The sequence below is a fragment of the Galeopterus variegatus genome, unplaced genomic scaffold, assembly GCF_000696425.1.
Source record: "Galeopterus variegatus unplaced genomic scaffold, G_variegatus-3.0.2 Scaffold2176, whole genome shotgun sequence".
Lineage (NCBI taxonomy): Eukaryota > Metazoa > Chordata > Mammalia > Dermoptera > Cynocephalidae > Galeopterus > Galeopterus variegatus.
The window spans coordinates 42,454-62,762 of NW_007728287.1; the positions used below are offsets into that span (position 1 = coordinate 42,454).

Below are 20,309 nucleotides of genomic sequence, written 5' to 3' on the forward strand. Positions count from 1 at the left end.
GTTGATGAGATATTGCTAAGGGTCCAGGGAGACCAAGGGCATAGATTACCAAAGAAATGAGAGCTGCAAAGAGAAAGAATCCTAGAGATCTGCAAAGGAGATCTGAGAACATGGAAAGAACCACTATCAGACTGATAAGGAAAAAGTGAAACTATCTTTATTCAAAGGTGACATGATTGTCTATGTAGAAAATCTAAAAGGGTGTATAATAACATAAGAACTAATAAATGATTTTAGCAAAGTTACAGGGTATTATATCAATGTACAAAAATCAGTTGAATTTCTGCATACCAGTTGATAATTGATAATTTAAAAAACATTAAAAATATAAAATGTTGACATACAATGTGCAAGACATATACTCTGAAAACTGGAAAACATTGCCAAGAGCAAATAAAGACCTAAATAAATGGGGAGTTAAACCGTTTTCTTGTGCTGTGCCTAACATTACAATATCAGTTATCTTCAAACTGGTCTAGATTAATTTGAAAAATAAATTCAAATAGATTCAGTGTAATCCCCATGAAAGTCCCAGAAAAGTGTTTTTTTGTAGAAATTAACAAATTCTGAAATTCACATGGACATGCACTGGCCTTATTATAGGCAAAATAACTTTAGAAAAGAAAAACAAAGCAGGATGAATATCACTCTCTGATATCAAGACTTATTAAAGCCACAGTAATCAATAGAGAGTCCAAGAACATTCCCATACATATGGACAACTGGTTTTCAGCAAAGGTACAAAGATGCACCTTTGCCTTTTCCAACTTCTGGTGGCTGTCAGCATTCCTTGAGTTACAGCCACATCACTAAATGTCTGTGTTCATTGTCAGATTGCACCTCTTCTCTGTCTTCTCCTTTTCTGTATTTCATGGATATTGATGTGATTGCCTTTAGTTTCAACTTGTATAATCATGGATAAGCTTCTGTTGTCAGAATTTATAACTTAATTACATATTTTGCCAAAGAGTCACTCTTTTGCCCTGTAAGGGACAAGGACATGTCTTTTATAGGGACTATCTTTTATCTCACTACAATTCATTCTCTGCCATAAGAATTCATGTTCATGCCATGTGCAAAATACCTTTACCCCAAACCAGCATCCCCAAAAGTCTCAACCCATTACAGCATCAACTGTAAGTCCAAAATTTCTTTAAAGTATCATCAGCTCAAAAGCTCAATCTTGTCATCTGAATTACCCAAACTCGTTTGGTTGAAACTCTAAGATCCATCCTGGAGCAAAATTTTTTCTATCTGTAGATCTGTGAAACTACAATAAAAGTTATCCCTTACCAAAATACCAAAATAGAATATACATAGTAAAGACATTCCAAAAGGCAGAAATGAGAAAAGAATAAAGGAGTCACTAGTCCCAAATATTAGTAAAATGTTGTCCAGCTACACCCTTGGCTTTCTCTCCCAAGCTAACTGTGAAACTTTTGATATTAGCATCTTTTTTTTTTTTTTGTTAGTAGGGTATTAAAATACCAAAAGAGCCAAAGGAATCATTATTTACTGGTAAAGTTACTCCGAAAGGCAGTAAGGGAGACATTTGGGGTCAGGGAGATATTCTGGAAAAGTTGAAATCGTATTATAAATTTTGTCGTCTAGCCATGATGGAATAATAGAAACTGGATAAAATGTCCGTATCGATCAATATTCTACTAGAGAAAGAGAATCAGTAGGACATTAAAGGGATTTATTGGCTTACATGATTGTAGGGCTGATTAGACAAGCCCAAAATTTGTAGGGCTGGCCATAAGTAGTGTCAGGCTGGAAATTCTTGGGCAGGAGCTTTTACTTCAATCCATAGGTTCACAATCAGCACATTAGCTGAATGAATCCCAAGATGCCCTGGTTGTAGTAAATAGAAATCATTTTAAAGAAAATAGTATTATTATGCTCAGTAAAAGGAAAATATGCTTCTTTTAAATTACAGGTAAGAAATCTCAGAAAAGAAATAGAAAATATGAAAAACAACAAATGGAATAAAAAAAAACAACCAATGGAATGTCTAGAATTTAAAAATACAATATCAAAAATAAAAAGAACTGGATGTGTTAACAACAGAATTGATAAAGAGTAAGTGAATTTGAAGATAGAAATTTTAAAACTGAATGAGAGAGGAAAAGTAGAAAAGAGAGGCTGAGCAGTATGTGGGATAACATCATATCTAATATACATGTAGTTTTCATAGGTGAGGAGAGAGGGAAGGAGGGAGGAAAAAATATGTGAAGTTGGAAATCTTCCCACTTTAGTTGAAAGACATAAATGTACACATTCTAAAAGACAAGCAAATACCATATAGCATTAAATACAACAAAAGCCATTTCTAAGGATATCGTAGTCAACTTCCTAAAAACCAGAGTAAGGAACAAATGAAAGCTGGCAGAGGGAAAAAATACATTACATCCAGGGAAAGTAAATTTTAACCAACTATTGACTTCTCATTGGAAACCATGAAGTCAGAAGACAGTAGAATAACATATTAAAAGTACTGAAAGAATAAAATACAACCTGAAGTTCTATATCAAGGAAAAATATCCCTCAAGGATGATGGAGCAATAAACCCAGCACATCCATATGAAATTGTGCCAAAGGCATACGATGTGAGAAGCAAACTTGGGTCTTTACGAAGTAATGAAGAATATGAGAAATGTAAATTTGTCATTGAATACAAAGGGTGATTTTCTTTCTTAATTTGTTTAAAATAAATAGGAATGACAAAATTATAATTTTATAATTTTTATATGTAATAAATTATAGCATTATCTTATGGGGATTATATTGTATGTACACATGTATATGACAACTATGACACAAAAGACAAAAGTTGCTGGGATGGTGCAGATATATGGAGTTGTATTACTAGGTTACTAGTAATACTAGCTGTATTACTAGGTTAGTTGTATCACAAGGTTCAATATGCTATACATGAAAAAAACAAAATGGAATACTAAAAAATCGTTGGTTGACTTGAAAGGAAGTCAGAAAAGGAAGGGCAGAGGCACAAGAACATGAGGGGATAAGTAGAAAAAAAATTAAATGGTAAACCAAAATATGCATCATTACATTCAATATTAATATACTCCAATCTAAAGGAAAAAATTACCTATAAGAGATTCATTTTGAATATAGAGACATTAATATGATAATAGTAAATGGATGTTAAAAGATACATGATGCAAATAATAAACATAAGAATTCATCTTTAAGACAAAGCCTATTACCAGAGATATTTCATAATGTTCCAGCATCAAATTATCAGGAAGATTAAAAATATGTTTCAAAATATATTCAACAAACATCAACAGAATTAATAGGATGAATAAGTAATTCTGCAATAAGCATTGATAATTTTAACTGCACTTTCTCAATATTTGATAAAATAGAGAAAAAAGACATAAATTATTGAACAATACCATTAACCACTTTGTTGTATTAGATAAACAACTAACCCCAGTAACTGCAAAATATGTATTCTTTTCAATTATGGCATATATACTTTGAATGGATATGAAACAGTGGTAATATATGGGACTTACACAACAGACAGAACATTTACTATTAATGGATTTAGATGGTGATCAATGTGCGGTGCAGGGCGCTGTAGACTTGATCAACAGCTTGATTCCAGTCATTCCCATTAGTGAACGGAACCTTACCTTGGGCATAAGTGACCCAAATTGTTCAATTGGCATGATTTCTTTGCACAGCTCATGGCTCCAGAGAGGGGAATCTGTGATTTGCCCGTATGTAGTCTTCCAAAACTGTTGGCCAGGCCATTGCCAACTGCCCCAAAGTCAGTAAAAATAAAAATTTCCCCGGAGTGTTGCCTAAAGTAGGAGTCAGCAAACTTTTTCTTTAAAGGGTCAGATAGTAAATATCTTTGAGTCTGCATTTCATATCATCTCTGTACTCTGCAGTTGTCACACAAAACCATCTATAGATACTACATAAACAAATGGTCATGGTTGCCCCAAGGTTGTAGTTTGCCAAACCCTGATTTAAAGCAGGGGTTTTCATTATTCTCCTGTGATGATTGCTTCTTACTTCAGTCAGCCTTCCAGAGTTGTTGTTGGGATTATACAGCTGCCACAGTCCCTTGGTCATCATCAGGTCTCATTTTAGCTGAACCATCAGTGAATCAGACCCAAGTATTTACAGAAAGCTCTGTGAATCAAAGGCCTATTGAGCTAGTAGAGTTGCTCCAGGCAGTGGAGTAGGAGATAAAATAGCTGTAAAACCCAAGATGCTCCTCTTGCCAGGCTGGCTGTTCTCTGGAATATATCACTTCCATTTGAATAGCAGTCCCTGTTGTTCCCTTCCCGCTTTGTTCATTCTTGAGTTCACATTGACTCATCCGAAAGTGGGTCTGGAAAGTCACAAGGCCTCCATGAGTCCATTGTTCAACTCCCAACAAAAACGTCGGTAGCAGTTTAGTTTAATAGTTGCTTCTGAAAAAAGGGGTGTACGTAGTTGCTGCATCCGGCAGGGGGCGCTATTGCACTGGGATAACACCTCTGAGTATGGTGTGTCTTGACCTAAACGATCTCCTCATGGGGTTTCTGATGTATAACATGAGAAGGAAATGGAAGCCTAATAGGTGGTCTGTCGTGTGCTTTTCCCTCTATTACCTTGGCATACACAGCTGAGGATACCCTTTGACACTTACAAGTGTTCAAGTACAATCATTTAAGCCATTAATACATTCATCAACATAAGCTACAATGATAGTACATTGGATTGGACTAAAGGTCCCTGCCATTTTACATCCTATTCCAGCATGATTTCCCCCCATGAAAACATGGACAGATGTGTTTAATGTGTGCGTGTTAGTTTGTCTTCTGTTCTTATAACAAAATACCTGAAATGGGATAATTTATAACAAAATGAAATTTATTTCTTACTGTTTTCGAGGCAGGGAAGTCCAAGGTACAGGGCACACAGGTGGTGGAGGCATTCTTCCTGGAGAGAATTCTCTACAGAGTTCCCTGGGGATGGCAGGGGTTCACATAGTGAGGGCTGGGTGAGAGTATTTATTAACATGCTCATTTGCTGTCTGTATAAAGCCATCCGTCCATCCTCATGATAACCCATTAAATAATTAACCCATTATAGTATATTAGCTATTATATTAGCAAGGTTTACATTGACTGTTTTTTCTTTTCTTTTTAATTCTCCTCAGGACCAGAATGTTTTGGTTTTTTTTAATTGAGATGACTGTAGATTAACACACATTTGTAAGAAATAATACTAAAAGCGTCCATGTACACCTTACCCAGTTTCCCCCAATGATAACATTTTGCAGAACTGTAGTATATTGAGCCCCTGCCCACAGCCTGGCAAGAGTGTGCAAAGACCTCAGGAGTTGTTGGAAGGCCCTGCTGACAGCTGGCAGGAGCAAGTGGGATGCCATCGCGTCACCAGGCACAGCCGTAGACACTGCTGCCATGTGGATGGACCACTACCGCAAGTGTGGCCTGCTGCCACAAGGGTGACTTGCCACCTCAGTAGCAGCTACTGCCATCACAGCAACCTCTGCTGCTGTGCAGGCAGCCTGCAGACCCCTAGACTGCATTGACAAAGGGAAGGTCACCAGCAGAGCCCAGGGAAAGAGATGAGTGAGCACAGACCTGTGAACCTGTGGCCCAACCCACAGGGGGACTTATGCTGCCCCCCCTGTGGTAGGCACACCTGAGGGTGGGAGGTATGTGCATGCAGCCCACATGATTGCCTTTATCACAGGGAGAGATACACGTGGAACCCCTGGAGAGTTCAGATACCAAAATAAAGCAAGGAAGAAAATTTCAAACCACCACCCACTGAGGGAAGCAAGGACGCAGGAGGAGCTTCTGCTTGTAGGAAAGAAGAAAGAGAAACCCCAGCCAGGGTCACCCATGAAATTGAGGAGTTCCAGTACACCCATCAGGGTCAGAGGACAATAGCCAGGGTACCAACAAGCCCACTCTGTGTAACTTAACCCAGTCAATGAGCAATAGGCCACCCAGGCACTCCTCCCAAGAAGACAAGAGCTTGCCCACATCCTCAACAGTGCAACACTGTCACTAACCTCAGCAAGGAATTACTAAATACCCCAGTGCCTAGACCATGGAGGCAATAACATGCAACCCCAACACTGCATATAGCTGAAGTACCCACACAGAGTCTACACTACTGTGTCTACTTGGAACCAATACTAAAACACCCTACTCAATGGTCAATATTAAAACACATCCACAGGAGAAGGTCTCTCTCCTCAGAGCCCACTCCAGAGTAATAGAAGAAGCAACTGCTCTACCAGATGACTAGACATCCACATAGAGATACTAGATATATAATACAAGAAAATATACCTCCAAAGGAATACAATAATTGTGAAGTACCAGACCTCATGGTGCAGGAAATCCTTGAGATGACTGTAAAGGAACTTCGAGCAACAATCTTAAGGAAACTCAGTGAGATATAAGAAGACTCAGGTGGCACAATGAAATTAAAAACTTACCAGGATATGAAGGAGGAAATATACAGAGAGATTAATACCTTAAAAAAGAATGTAGCAAAATTCCTGGAACTGAAGGATTCATTCAGTGAGATAAAAAACACAAATGAGAGCGTAAGCAAAAGGCTAGAGCAAGCAGAAGACAGTCTTGATCTTGAAGACAGTCTTTTTGAAATAACTCCGGGTGAACAGCAACAACAACAAAACAAAAAGGAATCAAAAAACAGAAAATCTAAGAAAGCTGGCATAGATATCTGAATCATGGGTGTTCTGAAAAGGGTGGAGAAAGGAAAAGGCATTGAAAACATGTTCAACAGAGTAATAGTGGAAAACTTCCCAAGTATAGGGAAAGACACAGACCTTCAGATCCCAGAGGCTCAAATATCCCTAAATGGATTCAACTCAAGAAGATTCTCACCAAGACACATTGTGGTCAAACGTGCAAAACTCAAAGACAGAGAGAATCCTAAAAACAGTAAGAGAAAAATGTCAAGTCATCTATAATGGAGTCCCCACCAAACTAATAGCATTCTTCTCAGCAGAAACTCTACATGCCAGAAGAGAATGAAATTATACATTCAAAATATTAAAAGAAAAACTGTCAGCCAAGAATACTACACCCAACAAGGCTGTCCCCGAGAAATGAGGAAGAAAAACAAAAACTGCAGGAGTTCCACCACATGACCAGCCCTGCAAGAAATCTTCAAGGGAGTCCTGTATCTGGAATCCAGAAAACAATAATCATTACCATGAATACACAGAAAAATAAAACCCACTGATAGAACTAAAATACAAACAAGAAAAAGAAAGTATATCTTACCACCTTGAAAAACCAACAAATAATGAAGATAAAATATAAAAGGGGAAGAAAGGAACAAAAGATATGTAAAACATCCAAACAAAAATCAATGAGATGCCGGGAGTAAGACAATACATTGAAACAACAACTCTAAATGTAAATGGATTCAATTACCCACTGTGTCAAAAGTCACAGACTGACTGGATTAAAAAGCTAGACCCAACTATATGCTGTCTACAGGAGATTCAGTTCACCTTTAAAGACACATGCTGACTGATACTGAAGGGATTGAAAAAGATATACCACGCAAATGAGAAACAAAAACAAGCAGGAGTAGCCATTGTTGTATTGGATAAAATAGACTTTAAACCAAAAACCATAAAAAGAGACAAAGAAGACCATTTTACAATGATAGAGGGATTATCCAGCAAGAAGACATAACAGTCATAAATACATATGCACCTGACACTAGAGCACCCACATATATAAAGTTAATACTATTAAACCTGAAAAAGGAAATAGGCCCTGATACGATAATTGTTGGGGACCTGAACAACCCTCTTCTCAGCATTGAACAGATCATGTAGGCAACAAATCAACAGAGAAACACAGGATTTAAACTATATCTTAGACCAATTGGACCTGTTAGATATCTATAGAACACTCATCCAGTAACTACAGAATTTATGTTCTTCTCATTACCACATGGAAAATTCTCCAGGAGAGACCACGTTAGGTCAAAAATCAAGTCACAAAAATTTTTTTTAATTTGATATTATTTCAAGTATCTTTTCAGACCACAGTGAATTAAAACTAGAAATCAATAACAAGTGAAACTCTGGAAATTATACAAATACATGGAAATTGAACAACACGCTCCCAAGTGTTCTGTGGGTCCAAGAAGAAATTAAACAGGAAGTCAGAAAATATTTTGAAGCCAATGAAAATAAAGACATGTCATACCAAAATCTGTGGGATACTGCAAAAGCAGTACTAAGAAAGAAGTTTTATTGCAATAAACTGTTATGTCAAAAGAATAGGAATATTTCAAATAAACATCCTAATGTTACACTTCAAAGAATTAGAAAACAAGAATGATCCAATCCCAAAATTAGTAGATGGAAAGAAATAATGAAGGTCAGAGCCAAACTAAATGAAATAGAAACCTAAAAAATGATACAAAAGATCAGTGAAACAAAAAATTGTTTTTTTGAGAAGATAAATGAAGTAGAGCATTAGCTAGGCTAGCTAAAAAAATGAGAGAGAAGATTCAAATAACAAAAGTCAGAAATGAAAAAAGAGACATTATGACCAATACCACAGAAATACAAAGAATCATGAGATATTATAATAAGCATCTATACACCAACAAATTTGAAATCCTGAAGAAAATTGATAAATTTCTGGACACATGCTAACTACCAAGACTGAACGAAAAAGAAATAGAAAACCCAAAAAGACCAGTAACAAACAACAAGATTAAAGCAACAATCAGCAGTCTCCCAACAAAGAAATGCCTAAGACCAGATGGCCATACTTACTGAATTCTACCAAATCTTTAAAAAAGAATTAATACCAGCTCAGACCAAGAGGAGGCTATATCACCAGAGGATGGTCAGTCTGAAGGACCAGTGGCCACCATCAGTTTGGATTTTGAAAACCTAAACACCTTCAACATTTTGTGTAGAAATGCCTTGTATCAGAGAGGCCATTCTTGATCCACCCAACCTTTTTCTAGGACAGGTACATTATCATTCATTAAATTCTTGAGTTTTCTAGCATTGTCCCTTGCTAACATACCCAACAGGAGCTTCTGTATGTATTTATAAATTTACTTTTTAAAAAATTGGTTCTTGTATTATTGAGGGAAGAGTTCTTTAGGCTGGAGACTCTTGATTTCTCCTGAAAATAATGTCTTCTTTCAGTTACCATGAGCTAATACCATAATAAAGAATGGTCTTTATATTGGTTCTTGAAAAATAAGAACAACAACAAAAAAAAACCCCACCATAATTCACTTCAAACTATTTCAGAAAGTGGAAACGGAGGCCATTCTCCCAAACTCAGTCTGTGAGGCCAGCATCAACTTTATACCAAAACAAGACAAAGTCAGAATAAAAAAAGTACAGGCCATTATCTTTGATGAACATAGATGCAAAAATCCTCAGCAAAATATTAGCAAACAGAATAGAGCAGCACATCAAAAAATTATATACCATGATCAAGTGGCATTCATCCCAGGGGTGCAAGGATGGTTCAACATGTGCAAGTCAATAAATGTGATATACCACATCAACAAAATCAAGGACGAAAAGGATATGATTATCTCAATAGATAAACAAAAAACACTTGACAGAATTCCACATTGCTTCATGATAGAGACTGTCAGCAAATTAGATATAGAAGGAATGTAACTCAACACAGTGAAAACCATCTATGACAAACCCACCACCAGTATCATTGTGAAACGAGGAACAAGATGAGAGATGCCCACTCTCGCCACTCCTATTTGACATAATATTGGAACAACTAGACAGAGCAGTCAGGCAAGAGAAAGAAATATAGGGCATCCAGATTGGAAAAAATGAAGTTATGTAGTCCTTGTTTGCAGATGCCATGATTCTCTCTCTCTCTCTAAAAACCTAAAGACTCTACAAAAAACGATTTCAGTATAGTTGCAGAATACAAACTCAACATGCAAAAATCAGCATTTTAATACTCCAATAACAAACTAGCAGAAAAATAAATCAAGAAATCAAGCCCATTTACAATAGTCACCAAAAAAATAAAGTACCTAGGAATAAATTTAACCAAGGAGGTGAAAGATCTCTACAATGAGAACTATAAATCAGTGTGAAAGAAATTAAAGAGAATACAAAAAGATAAAGACATTCTATGCTCTTGGATTGGAAGAATCAATATTGTGAAAACGTCCATATTACCCAAAGCAATTTGTAGATTCAGTGCAATCCCCATCAAAATACCAATGACGTTCTTCACAGAAATAGGAAAAGCAATCCTAACATTCATATGGAATAACAAAGACCTCGAAGAGCAAAAGAATCCTGAGCAAAAATAAATAAATAAATAAAGCTGGAGGTATTACACTACTTGACTTCAAATTATACTACAAAGCTATAGTAACCAAAACAGCATAGTACTTGCATAGAAACAGACTCTGGACAAATGGAACAGAATAGAGAACCCAGAAATCAACCCACATACTTATAGTCAACTGATCTTTCACAAGGGCACCAAGAATATACGTTGGGGAAAAGACTGCCTCTTCAATAAATGGTGCTGGGAAAACTGGACATCTGTATGTAGAAGAATGAAACTATACCTGTATCTCTCACCATATACCAAATGGATTAAAGACTTGAATATAAGACCAACTAGGAGCACATACAGTGTTTCCCTTGATATCCACATTTGCTTAGTTTTGAGTTTTGAATAGTGAATGAGTGTTTTTTAAAAAAACTATCTGTGGTTATGTACTGCATAACAATGTTTCATTCAACAGTGGACTGTATACATGTATACACCCATAAGATTATGGTGGCTATACCATATAGCCTAGGTGTGTAGTAGGCTATACCATCTAGGTTTGTTGTAAGTACGCTCCATGATATTCCCACAGTGATGAAATTGCCTGAGGATGCATTTCTTAGAGTGTTTTTCCATCATTAAGCAACATATGACTGTGTATTCATGTATTTGTTTCCTAAATTTGAGAGCAAGAGTTTATATAGAGTGGTACTTGTATTTGTTTTACTTCTGTTATCAAAATTGCCTATTCTGTACATGGTAAACATTATTTGCTATGATATTTAGTACCATAGAACTAAATCAGTGATATAACTCCTATCTAGCTCTCTTGTTTTATGACGAGAAAATGTTAAATAGAAATAATGTTTTAAAATTGAGGTCCAGAAATCACTCAGATGATGTCATTACTTTATTAGTAGATTGCCATTTTTTATAGTTTTAAAAAGATAATGTAGTAAAACCACCCAGCTAGTTTGATAATACCAATATTACTCTGCATTTTGTGGGTAGGCAACTTATTACCCTCTGTAATGTTATTTAAAGGATTAAACTTTCTCTAGTTCTCTTGACAACTAACATCTTTAGCACCTTTCTCTGCTCATTTATGTATTCTGATGTGTCTTCAAGGTCATAGAGCAAAATCTCTTCTCTAATAGCATTTTTCTAAATATGCATTAGGTGGAATTCTGTCTTCCTGCCTTGATAGTGATTGTTATCACCACCTCATATCACAAGTATTCTTAAAATGAAAGAGGGTAACTCCTTTTCATTGACAGAGTAGGAAGTGGTCATTATTGTTAAGTGTTTTAGAAAAGGTTTTAGACAACATGGTTCAGTTCCAAAATGAGGAATGTAAATTACTCAACAAGCCTAAAGTAAAGGTGTTCTCCTTTATATTTTGTTTCTGCCATGTGGAAGTGCATTTGACATTATGATATGTATTTCTCTTCTCTTGCTTCTGCTGTTTATACTTTTCTTTGTCGTCCCCTTCTCTTTCTCTTCCACTCCATTTTTAATAGGATCCCCAATTCACTCAGAACAGTCCGTTAAGCTGAAAGCTATTGTACGCAGACTACAGAGGTTAAACATTTGTGGACATTTTGTCTAAAATACTGGAATTGCTGTGAGGGATATTTGTCAGCTTTCAGGACAGCCTTTAATTATAATATTAACATGTTGCTTGGGTATGTCATAGTTATCAAGATGGGCAGGCATGTGGTTGAGTTTTGGGTTCATCCATGTATTGGTAATGTTGTTTAGCAGTGGTTTAGGAGTAAAGTATCTTATTTTGATATGTAAGACTAAATTTAAAAAAATATATATATAGATTTAAAAGGTTCCAGGCTCTTTTAGACACTTGTACTTTGACAGAAAAAATAGTACTTTATAGCTATTGTTCATGGTACATTTCCAAAATATTAGTCAAGGTTTTAGTCTGAGTATAGGCTTATTTGAAGATCTAATATATTGGAAAGTGCTTCTCTGACTGCTTGAGGAATTTTACTCAGTTCATGTTGGTATAATGATAGCTAATATTCCTCACATATATGTGTATATACACATATACATTTTTTTTTTTTTGTCTTTTTCCGTGTCCGGCAACGGATCGCAACCCTCAGTGTCGCCCCCGTACCGGACCGGGACCGGCAACGGGATCGCAGCCCTCGGTGTTGCTCCTGCGCCTCGCTCAGCCAGTGAGCGGGAACTGGTCTGTATGTGGGATCCGAACCCTCGGCGGGAGCGCGCCGCCACACTTCCCAAGCGGTGCACTACAGCAGTGCACCACCGGGCCGGCCCCACATATACATTTTTCATGTTAAATCTTACAAATAGCTTTTCCTTATTTTACTGTGCTTTTACTGTTCTGAATTCTTTTTTTTTTTTTTTAAGTGTTCATTTGACAGCTGCTTCATTTTGTGGACAATTAATTTAGTCATTGTAGAAAACCTTTCTTAAGTATCTGTTACCTGCTTTTCTTTTATAGGCTATGCTTAAAAATGCTTAGAACAATATCAGATTTAACTTGGCTTTCTTTTTCAAGTTTTATGAAAAAAGTAAATAGAGATATTTTTGCTCAGGTTCTCACCATTAGATTGACATCAAGCTAATATTAGTAAATTCACTTTGCTAATGCAAAAATACTGAAAGTTCTTTATTTAGTGTGTAAGTGTCATACAAATTAGTCACTAATTTTCATTAGGTCAGATGTGTAGCCAGCCACTTGTTTTTGTAAATAATGTTCCTCCTGGGCCGGCCCGGTGGCGCACTGCTACAGTGCGCCGCTTGGGAGTGCGGTGGCGCACCCGCCGAGGGTTCGGATCCCACATACAGACCGGTTTCCGCTCACTGGCTGAGCGAGGTGCGGGCGCAGCACCGAGGTTTGCGATCCCGTTGCCGGTCCCGGTCCGGTATGGGCGTGACACTGAGGGTTGCGATCCGTTGCCGGACACGGAAAAAGACAAAAAGGAAAAAAAATAAATAAATAAAATAAAAATAATGTTCCTCCAACTCATTTACTTACATGTTTTCTATGGTTGGTTTTTTTAAAAGAAAGACATTCCATTGAGAGGCTTCTAGGGAACACTCTGAATGTGCTTATTTATATATTTATTACTATTTTTCTGAATGTGTTTATTCATATATTTATTACTATTTTTCTAACAGATTATTTTTTGAAACAGTTGATTACACATATGTATAGAGTACAAAGTTGACTATCAGTACTTGTGTACAACATGTGATTATCAAATCGGGATAATTAACAAATTCATCATTAGAATATGTAATCATTCTTTGTGTCCATTAACCAACTTCTAGGTAACCCCCTCCCTTCCCCCTTCCCACTTCTAATAACCACAGTTCTGTTCTCTCCTTCTGTAGTTTCAATGTATTATTGTTTCCCTCCTTCTTTCCTTCTTTAGTTTTTAGCTCCCACTTAGAAGTGAGGACATGCAGTATTTCTCTTTCTGTGCCTGGCTGATTTCATTTAACATAATTTTCTCCAAGCTCGTCCATGTTGCTGTAAATGGTAGAATTTTATTCTTTTTTTAAGGCTGAGTAGTATTCTATTGTGTATATATATATCACATTTTCCTAATCTAGTCATTCATTGATGAATATTTAGGTTGGTTCCATATTTTGGCCATTGTAAACAGAGCTGTAATAAATATGGGAGTGTAGGTATCCTTTTGACATGATTTCCATTCCTTTTGGGTATATACCCAGTAGTGGGATTACTGGATCATATGGTAGTTCTACTTGTAGCAGTCTGAGAAATCTCCATTCTGTTTTCCATAATGGCTGTACTAATTTAAAGCCCCAACAACAGTGTGTAAGGGTTCCCCTTTCTCCACATCCTTGCCAGCATTTGTTATTCTCTTTTTGATAATAGCCTGTCTAATTGATGTGAGATGATATCTCAATGTGGTATTGATTTGCATTTCTCTATTGTTGCTTTGACAGTACAAGGGCAGAGTTTAGTAGATGAAGCAGACAGCAGAGATCTTATGTTCCACAGAGCTATATGACCTCTTTTAGAAAAAGTTTGCCAACCATTGCAGATAAGATGAGTTGTTTCTGTTGTTCACTTGTGTGTGTGTGTGTTTGTGTGTTTGTGTGTGTGTGTGTGTGTGTGTTCTTCATTCCACTTCTTTTCAGGGTCCTATATCCCTGACTATTTAAGTAACTTCCTACCCAAATTTCCTACAGCTACTTCCCTCTTTAATATGCATCTACTCCACATTTTACTCAGAATACCATCCTTCCAAAATTGAAATACTGACTTCAGTATTTCTTAAATAAAATTGAAACACCTCTTGCTCTGGCTTTTCCTGACTCTTGTTGAGCTTCTGACATAATGAAGGACTTACCTACCATTTCCATCTTATATCTATACATTTATGTCTAAAATGGAGTATCTATTATATCTTAATTGTAGTGTCTTTCTCTTCTTTCTTTGTAAGTATATCCAACTTCAAAACTGAATTCCAGAATCCAGGCCTTTTCTAATAAAGTTTTTTGGGCCATTCCTTACCCTCTACCTTCACTATCTCCTGATGAAAAGAGGTGAAAACCTGCTCTCAGAAGCAGAGTTCATATTTTCCTTCCTTTTTGTTACCACTGTGCCTTGTACACAAGACAGTAATTTCACTTATATATTATATTTTAATAAAATTTGTATATGCCATTTCTTTCTGTTAGACTGAGCACAAAGATTATTTCTTATTTACCTCTTGGATCCTACTTCTTAGCATGGTGTCTAATAATATTTGTTGAGTTAATGAATTAGTAATCTTGCCTACATTATATAATGTAGTGCTAAATTTTTACTATCCTATGCTTATTAGGACTGAAAATCTTTTGAAAAATAAACCTGACCTATATTTTGTCTTATAGCCCTGTAGGTCAACAGAATGAAACTGCCTAGTTCCTGTTTTCTGACTTGGCACTCTATGCAGCAGGGGACAGAATTCCCTATTCTAGATTTTGTTAAACCCCTGGCATGGAGTTTTGATCAACATTAATTGTGAAACTTACCTCTATAATAAATTTTTTTATTTATAATATGCTCTTAGCTAAACTCAGTAATGAGGCAACCATTTCTATTCACATTTGGTGATGTACGATATTCTTAGGTAAATCCGAATAGTTTCAGCCATTTTTGTATCTTTTCTTATTTTTAGGTACAAGACATCTGCTTCAGCCATGACTGTCGCTGGGTTGTGGTCAGTACTCTCCGGGGTACTTCCCACGTTTTTCCCATCAACCCATACGGTGGTCAGCCTTGTGTTCGTACACATATGTCACCACGAGTAGTGAATCGCATGAGCCGTTTCCAGAAAAGTGCCGGACTGGAAGAGATTGAACAAGAACTGACATCTAAGCAAGGAGGTCGCTGTAGCCCTGTTCCAGGTCTATCAAGCAGCCCTTCTGGTTCACCCCTACATGGTAAACCTGATTTTCTTCCTGTTAATGTTCCCTTCAATCTTCCTTCCCTTTGTCCTTAATTTTACAGATCTGAGATACAATAGAAATTTTTATTCTGTTCATGTAAAAACAAGATCTTTGGCTCGTCTGAGACATTTTCATTTAATAAATCATTTCATAAATTGGAGCCAATATAGTAATGGTGATCTTTACCATGCTGCATTAACTCCCTGTCTGTTTGAAGATTTAAGGGATATTTGGTATCATAATTATGGAATATTAAGTTTGAGACTATAGCTTTAGAGAACTGAATCTCATATCTACATATTTGTCCCAGAACATTCTATCTTTAATGGATCAGTACTAGCCCACTAGTTGATTAAGAAATATTCATTGTTAAGGAGGCATAGTCTTGAGTTATGTGTATTTTAGATAGAGCCGCATTTGTATTTTATTTAAAAATACATCTCTGAATGATTTTTACTAATATGGTACAAGAAAAACAAACAAAGGTGTATCTCAATAGTTTTTCTCAGAGTAGGTAATTGTATAGCCATCATCTCTATCAATAAATTGAACATTACCAGATTCCCCCTTTGTACCCCTTCTCCATTACATTAAACTATGATTCTGACTTACGGAAATCACTTCCTTTCTTTTTAAAAATAGTTCTACTCCTGAGGAAGCATCCTTAGACACTGTTGTCTCCATTTTATATAAATGGCGTTATAGAGTATGTATTTTTTTGTATATTGGCTTCCTTAACGTTGTATTTGTGAGATTCTTTGATGTTGCCGCAGTTAGGTTTCCTTTTTTTGTTTTCATCGCTCTGACTTATTCCATTGTACAAATGTGCTTCTGTTTATCCTTTCTACTATTGCTGATGTGCATTTGCATGGTTTATGGCTTAGGATTATTCGGCATAATGATGATATGAAAATTTTCTACTTGTTTTTTGGTGTAAATGTATACTCATTTTTTGAGTGGAAATTCTGGGTTATAATGTATGTGAATCTTAACCTAGATAGATAATTTGAGAGTGGTTGTACCATTTAATTACTACCAGAATGACAGAAAATGTTGACATTAGATGACTCTCTTTTTGGAGCATTGCAGATTCTACTTGACAGATGATCATTTTCAAGATTGGGTAATCTTATATAGAGATTATGGTTACCAGAGAAAATAATCATTAGTTTTCAAATCAATCTGAAATTTACATAACATAAATTAGCCATTTATTTATTATTATTTTTTAAAGAAAATATGATTTTATTAATATTATTTTTTACATTCTAGAGTGTTGTTGCGTAGCAGCTGGGAGGGAGAGGGAGAAGGGAAAGGGGAAGAAAATGGGATGGAAAAAGGAAGGAGGAGGAGGGGCGGGACTGAGGCCTTTGGCACCCCCCCCCCCATTCCCACAGGGAAGACTTGGGCACATCCTGTGGCAGCTTGGTGGTCGCTGCTTGGCTGGCTGTGCTGTTGGGGGTGTGTGGCTGAGGCCCGTGGCCCCCCCCCCCCATTCCCACAGGGAAGACTTGGGCACATCCTGTGGCAGCTTGGTGGTCGCTGCTTGGCTGGCTGTGCTGTTGGGGGTGTGTGGCTGAGGCCCGTGGCCCCCCCCCACCCAGCTCAGGAGAGCTTGAGGTGCATCCTGTGGTGGCTTGGTGGTCATCGCTGGGCTGGCTTCACGTGTCAGGGGGCCATGGCCGAGGCCCTCATCCCCCACCCTGGGATTGGTTGTGGGTGCAGGGGGCCATGGCTGATGCTCCTGGCACTCTCCCCTTTCTGGTTTGGTAGCCCAGGGGACTTCCAGTCCTTCTAGATGTTATAGGTGATCTCTGGTGAAATGAGACCTTTACTAGTTAATATGAAGCTTTGTCTCTGGTTGCAGGTACTTTAAGTTCTGTGTCGGATTATTTGCTGTTCCCACCATTTAAACTCTGCACTGGAACTAATTTGTTCTTTGCTTACTTCTAAAATGAGGGAACTTCTTGTGGGACCAGTACTTGAGCTGTGTGGTTGAGCTAAATTGCTGCTTTGCTGCTGATTGCCTAGGGAAGGCTTTTTGTGCAGCTCAGGTTCTAATGGTTGACATTATAGGTACTTCTGGCTCTTGAGATTTCTGGTGCACCTGGGTTGTGCAGAAACTCTGGTCTGGGCCTGAGTGTTTTCATCAAACTGCATCCCATGAAATTCTGTATTCCTGACCAGTTTCCTCTGAGTGGTCCTTCACTGATTGGGGTGCAGATCCGCTGTCCTTGCTGTGCCACAGTGTTCTCCTGGTGGGCCTGCCTCCCCTACTGTCCATACCACAAATCCTTCCCATGGGATGGGCCATGCCCCAGTCCCTTGCAATGACTCACTGGCCTCTAAGTGGCTCCTTTCTTTCAGTTGTTGTGACTCCTTGCTCCTATGTGGGCACACGAACCCTATTAGTGGTCTTGCTGGCCTGGGGTCCACCAAGGCCCTCTTCTCCCTGGCCACCTCCAAGCAACTTCATAGAAAGGGCACAGCTGTGGCTTTTGTCAGCTCCTGCTCGGTGTGCTCAGGAGCCCAAGCCTGGAAGCGGATGGAGCTTGAAATGGGCAGATCAGTTTTTTCTTTCTCTCATCATGGCTTTTTCTGCCTTCGTGCACTCCGTAGGTCTCTTCTTTTCTTCCCCTGGTCTCTAGTGGCCCCTTCTTGGCTGTTGTTGCTTTTTTATCGTTGTAAATTCGTTGATTTGTGGGAGAGAGTGACACTGGGGACTGTCTATTCTGCCATCTTGCCTGGAAGTCTCCAAAATTAACCATTTAAACGTGGCATTTTGTACATTCACAAAGTTGTGCAACTACCACTTCTACCTAGTTCCAAAACATTTTCCTCATTCCAAAAGGAAATTACATATTCCTCAAGCAGTTACTTACCTATTTTTCCTTCCCCCAAGCCACTAGCACCCCACTCTCTGTTTTATATCTCTATAGATTTACCTGTTCTGTATATTTCATATAAATACAGCTATACAATATGTGACCTTTTGTTTCTGGCTTCTCTCACTTACTATAATGTTTTCAAGGCTCATCCACATTAGAGTATGTATACTTCATTCCTTTTTACAGCTGAATTATATTCTGTTGTATGAATATAACACAATTTATCAATTCATCCATTGATGGGCATTTAGATTATTTCTACCTTTTAGCTCTTATGAACAGTGCTGTTATGAAAATGTGTGTATATGTATTTTTTTGAGTACTTTTTTGCAGTTCTTTTGGGTATATTCCTATCCTTAATTTTAGCTTCTATGCTGACCACATTACATATTGTTTTGTAATACCTGATTAATGCCAGATAAGATAGACTGAAAAAATATCGAGGTAAATGGTATCCTGGGGAGAACTACTGTAACTCAAAAAAGTGAGACTTCGTTTTTCTTCTGAGGTCATACCTTACGTTTTCACTCTATTTTTTTTTTTTAAGAACAGTTGTTATTTATGTATATTTAGCTTAACTAGTGACGCTTCGTCTTCAAGTTTGAAAACTTTTTAGAATCAGTCCTAAATGAAGATAGTCCTTTAAAAAAGTATTTAGAATTAATTTTCTTCCCCCCTCCCCCACCCCCAGCTGGCCTGCAAAGGCATCAAATCCTGGACTTTGGTGTTATCGGCACCATGCTCTAACCAACTGAGCTAACTGGCCAGCCCAAAAAGTATTTAGAATTAAAAAACAAAGTTTCGAAAGCTACCAGATAGTGATATTTTCAGCCATTTGCAAGAAATTTTACTTAAACCTATTGGTTACATTTTTTTGGTGTAAAATTTTTGTAATATATTTAGGTGTATGGTATAGATTCATTGAGAAATTTTCTCTTTGTGTTAAGCAATTTTCTTAAGTTTTACCAAAGACTTTTTGCAAGGAGATTCAGTGTGCACATAGACAGCTAGGTCGGCAAGAGAAACCACACATGTATTAGTAGATAAATTAAGAAGTATATATAATCCTTACTTTTCTTCCTCTTCAGAGAATATTCTTTTTTTTTTTTTTTTGCATCTTTATTAAGCAAACCACATAACAGGTTCTGTGCTAGGCTATATTCGTAAAGTGCACAAAAAATTGTCATCCCTGCCCTCATGTATCTTCTACTCCAAGGGAAATGACAGATATTAAAAGACTGTGAACAAATACCTTTCTATATATTTTTATTGAAGGTTTCAAAGTGCCAGTCAAAGAAGGATTTTGTCATCTGTAAAACGGCAATAATTGAAAAGTGATATTAGATTTCTGAATCAAATATATTTTCTCTCAGTTTTATTGCTTTCATAGCTCTTCTCATATATTTGCACAAATTATCTCTGAATTTCACCCCATTACTCTGAGAAGTTTTTCTCAGTTTTGAGGCATAGTTTGAGCGATGGACATTTTTCTTCATGTTCTTTTTGTACCTTACATGTCAAAACAAAATGGGCATTGTTTTTGGCTAGTTCTAAAAATGGTGTATTTACAGTTTGTGTGGGTAAACAATCTGATGCTGGTTAAAAACAATGTAAACCT

The 20,309-nt window shown here is 37.2% G+C and overlaps 1 protein-coding gene across 1 annotated transcript in view; it reads left to right on the plus strand.

Moving 5' to 3' along the window:
• Positions 1-20,309, plus strand: part of LOC103597049 (breast carcinoma-amplified sequence 3) — a 135,635-nt gene that overhangs the window by 35,076 nt on the left and 80,250 nt on the right. Inside the window, exon 4 of the mRNA XM_008580849.1 lies at positions 15,533-15,797. Within this exon, the coding sequence (XP_008579071.1) occupies positions 15,533-15,797 (265 nt within the window). The remainder of the gene's footprint in view (positions 1-15,532; positions 15,798-20,309) is intronic.